We start from the raw sequence: 11,217 nt of genomic DNA on the forward strand, positions 1-11,217 counted from the left end.
TGGTGGATGTAGTCTACCTTGATTTCAACAAGACATTGATGGACTCGATGAGCTCTGGAGATCCCTTCCAACCCCTGTGATTCTGTGATTTGTTTCTATATTCTGGGTTATAGCTTTGACAAGCAACTGGAAGCAAGAAAGACAATTATTGTGTAATAGTAGCTTTAGAAGGTGTCAGAAACCCCCTTGAAATTCCATTTTCTTTGAGCTGGTCACAGGCTAACTTGTCCCTCAATCTGCTTCTCATTCATAGATGTTTCACACAGAAGACTATGAGCTTCTTGTACTCCAGCATAACTGCTGTCCATTCTGCCGAAGGAGAATAGATGAGTCAAACCAGTGAAGAGGACTGATATTACACCTCAGCTGAGAGCTTTCGCCATTGACTTGGCAAGGCACCTTTTGCATTCTTAGGTTTCCTAACAACTTAATTGTTATCTTGGTCTATTTTGGATATGAGTGAAACTGAGTTGAAGGAAATGTAACTTTATTTTTTTAAAAGGAAATGTCTGTTTTGGTGAATGTTCTTTTATTTTGCAGATAAGCAGCTGAAGTGCCACAGATTTGTACAGGAATGTTTCTAGGGTCAAATTAACCCACGTAATCATTTTTACTCCAACTTGTGTTAGAACTTAAAAATTTGTCTTAATATGTACCTGTTATTGACAGAACTTCAAATAAATGGGACTATTTTTCAGTACTGTTTGTGGCAGAATTTCCTTTTAACCTGTGCAGAGCTCTTGCTTGTTAAAATCCAAATAACAGGTTAAGCATAGAAATATCTATTTCTATGAGATAACCAGACATAAGTTCCTTATCTGTCTATTAACACACTGCTGATTCTAGTAACATCAGTGTGTATACCATTGATGAAAGAACAGCCACTGACCTAATGGGCTAAAATGAGTATATTTGCTTGCTTAAAAGTATTAGGTTGCCAGGCAAGAATATCAAAGCAAGTTGAGGGCTTGTAGATAGCCAGTGCTTTCCTGCAGTTCCTCCTCTATGCTCTAAGGACAGGAAAGTTCTTTGTCTGCTGAGAAGCAACTTGTAAGTGATGCAGCTCATTGTGTTAATAAAATCATGGGACAGCTCCCAGGAATACCAGCATCCTTGTGGTGTGATCTGAGCCCACCTTTGTGCCTGTCTGAGCTAGCACAGCTCCATTGACCATCATGGCAGCTGGCAGAGGTGATGGGCTGAAAAGGAGCATTTCTGATCAGCATTTTCCCAGTGTTTCTTCACACCAGAACCACAGGAAGCAAAGTAAGGAGCTGGGAGGAGATGGACCCACCTTCCAATTTTTATTTTTTCTGTTGCCAACTAAGTGCTGAGATTGAGGGGATTTTAAGGACCTGGCTGTTTAACCAAATGTAGTAGTTCCATCCCAGGCAGCAGATAAACCCCATGCAGTTGTATGCTCACTTCCCACCCACCTTGATAGAGCAGGAGAGAATCAAAAGAGCCAAAGTGGAAAAGCTTGTGGGTCAACATAAAGGTAGTTTCGTAAGCAAAGCTATGTTTACAAGCAAAACAATGACAAATTTATTCATTACTTCCCCGTGACAGGCAGATGTCCAACACTTCCTGGAAAGCATGGCCTCAATGTGAGTAATGTTAACATGGGAAGATGAGCATGATGTCACTGGGCATGGAACACCCTTCGGCTCAGCAGTCCTGGTTGTGAACTCTCCCAGCTCCTTGTCCACCTCTGGCCCATTGCTGGGCAGCAAAGTGGGGATCAACAAAAACCTTAAACACTGCCAGCAGTTCTCAACAATAGTTAAAGCACTGATGTTTTGTCAAGACTGTTTTTAGTTGCAAATCCAGCGCACAGCTCCACATGGGCTGCTCTGAAGAACATTAACTCTATTCCAGCCAGTCTCAGTACACAGAAATATTCCTGTATAATTGAATCTCTAGAGAGTGTTCACTGAGTCGTTCTGCAAGAGCTTGAGAATTTGTGTGGGCAACCAGCTGGGCTGGGTTTGAATGGAGAAGTGATAGGTTTCTTGACTTTAAATTGTCTGTAAAATCCAGTAACTGTAAATCCAGTTTGAATTGTGCCCTCCTTAGCATAAATTTTGTTATGACATTTTCTCTGCCATAAGTCTTTCTTTGTTTCGGTTGGGAAATTATATTTTACTTTATTGTATTAAACTATTAGCTGAGATTGGCAGCTGCTGGTAAAACAGCTACCGTGTGAACAGCAGCACTTTGATGTGATGGCAGTGTATGCCTGAGTTCCCCTGGAAAGTAAAGCTTTGAAATCTGTGCTCCTGTGAGGCCCCACCTGCAGTGCTGCAATCAGCCCCCAATGTCAGAAGGACACGGAGCTGTTGGAGTGGGGCCAGAGGAGCTGGGAGGATGCTCAGGGGCTGGAGCACCTCTGCTGTGGAGCCAGGCTGAGAGCTGGAGCTGTTAGGGCTGGAGGAGACTCTGGGGACTGTGGCCTCCCAGTACCTAAAAGAGACCTACAGGAGAGCTGGGGAGGGGCTCTATCAGGGAGTGTAGCGATAGGACAAGGGGTAAAAAGGCTCTAATGTAAAAGATGGTGGTCTTAGATTAGCTTCTGGGAAGATGTTTTTTACTGTTGGGGTAGTGAGGCCTCGGCAGTGCTGCCCATCCCTGGTGGGCCCTGGGTAGTCCAAGCTGGAGGGGCAGCCCATGGTGGGGTGGGGCTGGGGGCTGTGAGGTCCCTTCTGACCCAACCGTGCTGTGATTCTATCCAATGGCACTGCAGGGTTTCTGAGTCTCTCAACGGTTCCTGACTAAATTTGCTTAATTTACCACTTTAAAAACATTCTGTTCTAATTAGTGCTTGTCTGCTTTCTGACTCATACATCACTGTTTGCAATAAAGACGTTGCAACTGACATTGATAAACAACACTCTTTGATATGTGAGCCAGAATGGAATTCAGCTCATTCTCCCTGAAATGAGCTGGCTTTGCAGAGCTATCAGGAATGAAAAATTATAGAAATAAATAGACAAGGCTTGTAATTACACAGAGACAAAATGGATCAAATGGGGGAGCTTCACTTATTTATTTATTTATATTTTTTTTGTGAATATGGTCTGGGTCTGAAAGAAGTGCTGGGCTTTTCCAGGCAGAGCTGTGCTCCACACATCTCGTATATTGGAAAGATGTTCAGCTCCAGGATGCCTCGTACCACTGGAGCTCCCTGCTGACTTCGTGATGAGAAGGCCCTGCATGTGCAGAAGTCCCACCACGAAGCCTTGTTCTGAAGCTTTTGTGGGCGGTTCACCAACTGTTCTCTTCCATTTGCCCTGCACTTCTGCCTTGGCACCACTCACTACCTGCCTTTCCCACTGCTGGACCCCTGCGGTGACGCATGTCAGTCCTAAGCTTAGAACAGCAGCTGCTAACCTCAGCAGGGGCTTATTGCATCAGAGCTTTACGTGGCATATTTGTGTATTGGGAAGATAAACCCGTAATCTGATGTGCCCAGGTACAGATACGAATAGCTTCATCTGCAATTAGCTAGAGGCACTTCTCCGGTCTTGGCAACACATGAAAAGTTAACTGGGAGGGACTTAGTTCCAGAAGAGGATGTGTGGGAAGGTGGCATTTGCACACTGACAGCAGGAGGACTTTGGGGCAATCAAGGCCCACCTTTAGTTATGGGAAGCCAGGCTTTCAGTGGTAGTAATGCTTCTGTCAAATGTTCCCCACACAGAGGACGAGTTTCTCTGCTTGGTCTTCTGTTTGAAGAGAACACAAAGCTTTCTGCGTTCTCCCTTTGAACTGTTTTGCATGCACTGAACTAACTTGCAGGGAACACTGGTAAAAACATGGCAAGAATTGAAGCTGGCTTATTAAGGCCAAAGTGACACAAGCCCTTGCCCATCTCTCACCTGTGAGCTCCAGGCCTGGTGCATTCCCCCCTGCACTGTATGGAGCACTCAGGTACCTCTCCTCTGCTCTTGGCTGCATTGACATAGAAAAGTGATAAACGGAGGATGCAAAAAAGGGAAGAGATGGGGGCAAAATAGCTTTGGAAGCTCAAAGACTAATCACAATGGTGTGAACTACAAAGAATAACCTTGTTCAGCAAAGAGATTGTGGAAGGCTCCACTTTGTTCCCCTTGCTGCACATGCTGTCCCATTGTTTCTGAAAAGTCAAGAACAGATAACATCTAACAGTTGCTGACTGGCACAAAGAATGTTCCAAGCAACACTGGGCACATCAGGTAGGAAGACAGATCCAACAGCAGCTTCTCCTGCAGCTCTAATGCCCATTTACATGGAATTCATCACTTTCAGAAGGTTTCAAGGACACTAAAGATGTCTGTCACCAGAATAAGAGGTCAAATGTTGGCTTCAGCTCAGAACTTGTGCCTTGTCCACAGCCCTTCTATGGATCAAGGCAGCACAATATCTGTCCAGGACAGGTGGATGAGGTTATTTTTTATGTGCTGCCGATGTAGCTGCCATGATGCAACATGTGTATAAAGCCAAGAACAGAGAAGGTGATGCGAGTGGAAATCTGCTAGCAGGATCAGTGCTTCACTGTGTTGTTCAAACCTTTCCAGACAAATTTTGCAGCACAAAAAGCAGGTGGCAGAGAGCACATCGAAGAAGTCTATTTCATCAGCCTACCCTGCGAATGGCAGCTGTGACGGACCAGGCTGCTGTCACAGCGCTGCAGTCCTGCTGGAAGAACAGGCCCCTGCTATGGAACGAATGCACCAAGCACATCCAGCCCAGCGGCCGCTGCAGTGCCTAAAACACAAAATTCACTCCTGCTTACTTTGGTTGAGTGCAACCACAAGAAGGATCTTGTGTGCTTTGTCTTTCTCTGGCACTCTCTGCCTGTGGGCCTGGTGGTAACATGTCCCACTTCCCATATCCCTGTGTGGGTAAACTGAGGCATTTTGAACTGATGGGCGCTGCAGCCTGTGATGTGCTGATGGGGCACTCTGTGGGGCACGGGCAGTATGGGCAGCAGGCGTCCAGCCCAGACCGCAGCATGCAGTGAGTGCGCTGGGCCCAAGCAGCAGGCACTGAGCCTTCAGGCAGTGGCACAGAACACTGGGGAGCGATGCTTGCAGGTGGGGCTGCCCTCTGGTTTAGGCTCCCACACAAGCAGTGCAGAGCTACCTGTCTATGTATGACCATGAACCATGGTCTCCAACAATGACAGCATGGGCCAGAAACAGGTGTCACCTTAATACCCACCCAGAAAAGCCAATTACCCCTGGATGATTATGATTAATAACTCTCTAAGTCCTAATCGTGCTGACACTGACGCCTGGAGCTTACTGCAGGGGGCACTTTATAAGTGACGCCCTACAGCTGCTTCTCTGCAGGGAGACGGCGAAGGCTGAGCAGCAGTGGGAGCCCAACTGCAGGGGTGATTCCCCACACACAAGAAACTGACGCTGAGTCTGACTGAGAGGCGCCCCACAAACCGCAGCCATGAATGGGACGGAAGGCCAAGACTTCTACGTGCCCATGTCCAACAAGACGGGGGTGGTGCGAAGCCCCTTCGAGTACCCCCAGTACTACCTGGCTGAGCCCTGGAAGTTCTCGGCACTGGCTGCCTACATGTTCATGCTGATCCTGCTTGGGTTCCCTGTCAACTTCCTCACACTGTACGTCACCATCCAGCACAAGAAACTCCGGACGCCTCTAAACTACATCCTCCTGAACCTGGCGGTCGCCGACCTCTTCATGGTCTTTGGAGGCTTCACGACCACCATGTACACCTCGATGAACGGGTACTTTGTCTTTGGAGTAACAGGGTGCTACATTGAGGGCTTCTTTGCTACGCTGGGCGGTGAGTTCTCTATATTTTCAAAAATCTGACAGAAATTTCCCCAGGTTTTAGGGGGGGGGATAACGTGCGGCTGCTCCTGGGAAGCTGGGTGGTGTGTACCAGGCCCTGCTGCTGCTATGGGCTGTGGCGTCTGCAGCGCATCAGGGTGGGAGTTGAAGGAAGTGGCAAATGGCAGTTCTTTGTGGAATTTTGGTATCCACCTGTTCCATCTCCTGCGAACAACAGCATAGCCATGGAAAGTAACCAGCAGCAGATTGTGATTGTGCAGCTGCTGGATGGACACATCCTTTTTGGCATGCTCTGTGACGGGAGAGGTGACAGCTTGTTCTGGCACTGCAGAGCTGAGCATTACTGCTGTGAGGCAGCGTGCAGTGCAGTGCAGCGCAGTGCAGTGCAGAGCAGCCCAGCAGAGCCACCTCCACTGCACTATCCAGCCGATGATAAACAGCGTTAAATAAGGGCCATGTGTCTGAGAATGGCCTCCTCCGGCCAGCTCATCTCAGCCATACTGTGGGCAGCTGTTGGCAGGGCCGGGCCCCCAAGGCACAGATGGTCTGAGCAGAACCTGGGAGCAGTGCTGCAGTTCAGAGTGGGGCCATGGGCACGTGGGTGCAGTGCTGTGCGGGAGGTGGGCATGATCCAGCAGTGGATCACAGAGCACAGCAGAACAGCGGTTACCGCTGGGGGTCTTCACTGGCACTGGTACTCATCCTCAGATCCATTCAGTTTCTGAGCACAGATATGGGTCTTCCTCGTGCCAGTGATGTCATGCCTTTGTCCTCTCATTACTGAGTTCCCTTATCTCTATCCCTTTCTTCCTGGTGCAGGTGAAATTGCCCTCTGGTCACTTGTCGTGCTGGCCGTGGAACGATACGTGGTGGTCTGTAAGCCCATGAGCAACTTCCGCTTCGGGGAGAACCACGCCATCATGGGGGTCGCGTTCTCCTGGATCATGGCCCTGGCCTGTGCAGCCCCCCCACTGTTTGGCTGGTCACGGTAGGGAGGAGCCTGGGCATGGAGCACAAGGTGTAGGCAGCTGCGCTCTGCCTGGCGCTGACCACCCCACTGTTTGCAGGTACATCCCTGAGGGCATGCAGTGCTCGTGTGGGATTGACTACTACACGCTGAAACCAGAGATCAACAATGAATCCTTCGTCATCTACATGTTCGTGGTCCACTTCATGATCCCACTGACCGTCATCTTCTTCTGCTATGGGAACCTGGTCTGCACTGTGAAGGAGGTGGGTGCTGCCTGGGGGTGGGGGCTTTTCCAGGCTCCACACAGTGACATAAAGAAGCGGTACCCCCCGGCCCTGCACCCCACACAGACCAAGCCCCCTCAATCCTATCACCCCTGCTCTGCCCGCAGGCTGCCGCCCAGCAGCAGGAGTCAGCCACCACCCAGAAGGCAGAGAAGGAGGTGACCCGCATGGTGATCATCATGGTCATCGCCTTCCTCATCTGCTGGGTTCCTTATGCCAGTGTCGCTTTCTACATCTTCACCAACCAGGGCTCAGACTTTGGGCCCATCTTCATGACCATCCCGGCATTCTTTGCCAAGAGCTCTGCCATCTACAATCCTGTGATCTACATCGTCATGAACAAACAGGTAACTGCCAGTTGACTCCCTCTGTAGCATTTCTCTTTAGAACAGCTGCGGGGTGCTCTCACACCTCCAGCACACTGTGAGCCACGAGGGGATTGCAGGTACTGCATGCTGGTGTGCAGGAGAGTGAAGTGCAGCTCACTCCTTCACACCGTGCAGCTCTCGTTGATGCAGACACCCACGTGAGCAATGTGCACGCTGGCCAGCAGAGCAGCTGGGGCTGTGTCCCCCAACCCTGAGCACTGGGAGGGAGACTTCATCAGCACACACCCCTGGTGCAGACATGCTGTTCCCATGCAGTTCCCACTGCAGCACATGGGATCTGTACCTGTGTTTGCTCCTGCTGTGGTGGTTCATGTGCCCATGACACTGCTGGGCTCACTGCTCACCACACCCAGCATGAAGGCAGCCCCTCAGCAGCCCCCTGCCCTCACCACGCTGCTTTTCCTCTCTTCCAGTTCCGTAACTGCATGATCACAACCCTCTGCTGCGGCAAGAACCCGCTGGGCGATGACGACACATCTGCTGGAAAGACAGAGACCTCCTCCGTCTCCACCAGCCAGGTGTCCCCTGCGTAGGCCCAGCAGCACCAACCTGCCCACTGCCAGCGCCTGCCCGCTTCAGCACAGCCCTGCGGGGTGGGCTGCTCTCCCAACCATAGGAACCCTGGGAACAAGGCTGTGAAAATGTACACGTTTTGTAATTAAAATGCTAAAGCTTAGCTCTTCCGCTGGCATAACTCCGTGCTTCTCTCTGTTGATTCACTGAGAGCTCAGACCTGTTGCACCACGCAGGCCCTGCAAAGCCTGGGCACAGCGGAGCCATTGCCACCTCCCTCACCCCAACCTGAGGGCCTCAGTGGGGCAGAGGCTGGGCCCCTCACGGCTCCACTGCTGCAGACAGAGGCTGGCAGCCATCAGCAGCTGCTGGGCCAGGGCAGGGGGTTGTGCTGGGACAGACTGAGCACCACCAGATGCCCGCTGCTCAGAGCCCCGTGCTTGGCCCTGCCCCAGCACCTCAGAAGGGCACCACAACAGCTCTGGGATAACGGGTGGGTTTTGGCACACATGTGCCCTCTGTGCTGCAGAGCTGATGATGCAGATCCCAGTCGTGAGCAGGCGGCACAGCATGGCACAGCTGTGCTCTGCTATGGCTGGGTGTGCTTGGGAAGAGCAAGGCGTGCTCTCCATCCATCCAGCACCACACTGTGCTCCCGGCGTCGGCCCCTCAGCAGCCCCACTCGCTGCCCCCACCAGGATGCAGCCCCTTACCTCCCAGCCATCCGCAGACCCTCCCTGTCAGCTGCAGCCCAGCTCAGTGTCAGCCCACGTAGGAAGCTTTGGCCGGTGCTCACGCTTTTGAGGACAAATTTGTGCATTGCTGAGCTTCCTCTGTGTTAGAGCAGGCAAGACATGGGAGCATATGGTGCAGAGACACCAGCATATGTTCCAGGCACTACAAGATGGCATATTGCAATTGTAGCAGTGTTCTTCAATTTTATTTTTAGCTCGGTTATACAAATAAGATGTTTTTCTTGCTCTTCGGAGTTATCAACATTTGAAACTATTTTTGTACATTATTATCCTCTCTGATTTCTAATCCTATGCAGCTTTGCGAGGTCTAATAAGGAACATACAGAACCCATGCAAGTTAAATCTTTAATAAAGAGCAATTTGCAAGTACAATTCTCTCATTATTTTTTTTATCAATACTTCTGCATATTCAGTGAAATCTGAAGATTAGCGGCTTATGAATAATTCAGTGTTTAGGCTGATGTCTGATTCATGTACTTCAAATCCTAGGGCTGCTTTTGGAGGGAAGAGGAGGAAGGTTGGGTGTTTGTTGCTGCCCCGCAGAGCCGCACGGTGCTCAGTGACCGCTCGGCGATGCGGCTCCGCCATCCGCGCTGAGCCCTACGGCACCAATGCCGCAGTGCTGGCCCTGCAGAGGCGCACATGGCCGCACACACGTGTGGCTGGGAGCGCTGCCCCTCGAGCACGGCAAGGTGTGAGCACACCTGGGGCTGCTGCAGGGGCTCCTCCCGAGCACAGTGCACGAGCGGAGCGGCGCTCAGAGTGGTCACAGCACGTGCCTGGGGCTGCCGCTCTGCCTCCGCCCCTCTTCCAACCACCTGCTCAGAGCGCTCCTTCTCCTTTCAGCCCCTCGCAAACAATTGGGCAGGAGCGCTCGGACTCACCTGTATCCGCTGCGGCGGGGACCCGGCAATCAGCATCTGCCCAACCGGCCCTCGCCGTTACCGTGCGGAATCAGATAAATAGCTGAGGTGAGCCCAGGGCTGCTGTGCCTGGTTGGTGTCTGCGAGCTGTGCTGCCATGGAGCCCCAACCAGGTCGGGGCTGCAGGATGCGGGCATGGGCACCGCGGTTACCTTTGCTGGGAAGGAGCGCGGTGACGCTGCTCGGATATTGAGGGCTGCAGCCTTTGGGCTGGGAGCGCCTTCTCACTCTTCCCCTTCTGTATCTCGCAGCTGAAGCCGCCGGATCTGACCGACTCTCCAGCCCGCTCGCCCGGAGCCGGCGGAACCGCCATCCCTCCACGCTGCACATGGTGCTCGAGGCGCTGCAGGCGCAGGATGGGAAGAAGGGCGCCTCGGTGGTCGCCATTAAGCGCTTCATCTTGACCAAGTACCCCGCGGTGGACCCGGTGCGCATCAAGTACCTGCTGAAGCGGGCGCTGGCCACCGGGCTGAGCCGCGGCGTCCTGGTGAGACCCCAGAACTCCTCCGCACTGGGGGCCACGGGGCGCTTCAAGGTGAGTGGGGCGGCTGGAGCGGGGTTGGGGCTGAGCGCTGCCGGCTGCTCACAGCCCTGCTCCTATGCCCTGCTCCCATGCCCTGCTCCCAGCTCGCTCCCAAGAGGCTGAAGCAGAAGCAGACGCCGGGCCAGGAGGATCCCGGCGAGGGAACCGCCCCGAAGATGGGACTCAAAGGGGCTGCCGGGGCCTCTGCGGCGGTGCGGAGTGATGGAGGGCAAGGTAATGGGGGAAGGGCTGAGGTGCACCACCGGGAGGTGCTCTGCCTGTGCTCATCTGCTGCTTCTCTTCTGCAGGGGCTGTCAAGGAGAAGCCAAAAGCAGTGAAGAAGCCGAGGGCAAAGCCTGCAGATGTGAGTATAACTGGTTGAGGAGGCCGGGGGATGCCAGCGCTGCACCCAAGCTGTGGGATGTGGCATGGCAGCAGCCTGAAATGCCCTGTCCCTTCCAGGCCCAACCAGCGGTGAGGAAGCCCAGGAGCGATGGAGTGAAGGCCCGCCGGGCCCCAGGCAAAGCACAGTCACAGCCCCCTGCAGCTCCTGCTGCCAAGGGTGTGCGAGAGGACAGTGGTGACCGCCCTGCAGGAGCTGGGGCAAAGAGGCCCAAAAAGACCCCAGCAGCCAAGAGCAAAGGGAAGGTGCCTGAGGCGGCCCAGGAAGCTGCCTTGAAGAAGAAGGGCGCTAAAGGCCAGGCAAGGAAGCCTCAGGCAGCTCCGGGTGCTGGCCAGGGGAAAAAGGTCAAAGTACAGGAGGCAACTTCTGGCAGGAAGGTGTCATAGGGGACCAGGAGTTTGGCAGCACAGCACTGTCCCTAGCTGAGCCTGGGCTTTAGGGTAGGAGCTGGTTTTAATTCCCAGGTGTTAACTCTGTTTGTCCACTACTAATAAAGGCTGTATGATTCACTGAATAGCACAGCTTCTGCCCTGAATGCCAACATCCCTGATCCTGGGGTGAATCTGTAGCCTTGCCCTGTGTAGGATGGGGTGGCACACAGACTTGTGGAGTGGCAGTGAGCTGTTGGCTGCTGCAGGCAGTGCTG

General features: G+C 52.6%; 3 protein-coding genes across 6 annotated transcripts in view; all 3 read left to right on the forward strand.

Moving 5' to 3' along the window:
- Window positions 1-701, forward strand: part of IFT122 (intraflagellar transport 122) — a 28,713-nt gene extending 28,012 nt beyond the window's left edge. For all 4 annotated transcript variants that reach the window (XM_015875127.2, XM_015875128.2, XM_015875126.2 and 1 more), the window contains one exon: window positions 254-701. In XM_015875127.2, the coding sequence (XP_015730613.1) occupies window positions 254-343 (90 nt within the window). In that variant the 3' untranslated portion in view covers window positions 344-701. The remainder of the gene's footprint in view (window positions 1-253) is intronic.
- A 2,379-nt stretch (window positions 702-3,080) lies between these two features.
- Window positions 3,081-9,094, forward strand: RHO (rhodopsin). Its single transcript, XM_015874845.2, has 5 exons — window positions 3,081-5,803; window positions 6,631-6,799; window positions 6,879-7,044; window positions 7,173-7,412; window positions 7,868-9,094. Exons 1-5 carry the CDS (start codon window positions 5,443-5,445, stop codon window positions 7,985-7,987), a joined length of 1,056 nt encoding a protein of 351 aa, XP_015730331.1. The 5' UTR covers window positions 3,081-5,442; the 3' UTR covers window positions 7,988-9,094.
- Window positions 9,095-9,724: 630 nt separating this feature from the next.
- On the forward strand, window positions 9,725-11,164 carry LOC107319758 (histone H1oo). Its single transcript, XM_015874872.1, has 5 exons — window positions 9,725-9,758; window positions 9,897-10,180; window positions 10,273-10,402; window positions 10,477-10,532; window positions 10,631-11,164. The coding sequence occupies exons 1-5, from the start codon at window positions 9,743-9,745 to the stop codon at window positions 10,955-10,957; spliced, it is 813 nt and encodes a 270-aa protein (XP_015730358.1). The 5' UTR covers window positions 9,725-9,742; the 3' UTR covers window positions 10,958-11,164.
- Window positions 11,165-11,217: the final 53 nt, after the last annotated feature.

Source organism: Coturnix japonica, chromosome 12, assembly GCF_001577835.2.
Source record: "Coturnix japonica isolate 7356 chromosome 12, Coturnix japonica 2.1, whole genome shotgun sequence".
Lineage (NCBI taxonomy): Eukaryota > Metazoa > Chordata > Aves > Galliformes > Phasianidae > Coturnix > Coturnix japonica.

What these genes read in the sequence shown, in the direction of transcription:
- LOC107319758 (XM_015874872.1), top strand. An exon ending in GCGGAGTGATGGAGGGCAAG is followed by an intron (nt 10,403 to 10,476) that starts GTAATGGGGGAA and finishes TCTCTTCTGCAG; the next exon opens with GGGCTGTCAAGGAGAAGCCA. An exon ending in CGAGGGCAAAGCCTGCAGAT is followed by an intron (nt 10,533 to 10,630) that starts GTGAGTATAACT and finishes TGTCCCTTCCAG; the next exon opens with GCCCAACCAGCGGTGAGGAA.
- RHO (XM_015874845.2), top strand. Translation starts at nt 5,443, where the DNA reads ATGAATGGGACGGAAGGCCAAGACTTCTACGTGCCCATGTCCAACAAG. An exon ending in TGGTCTGCACTGTGAAGGAG is followed by an intron (nt 7,045 to 7,172) that starts GTGGGTGCTGCC and finishes CTCTGCCCGCAG; the next exon opens with GCTGCCGCCCAGCAGCAGGA. An exon ending in ACATCGTCATGAACAAACAG is followed by an intron (nt 7,413 to 7,867) that starts GTAACTGCCAGT and finishes CCTCTCTTCCAG; the next exon opens with TTCCGTAACTGCATGATCAC.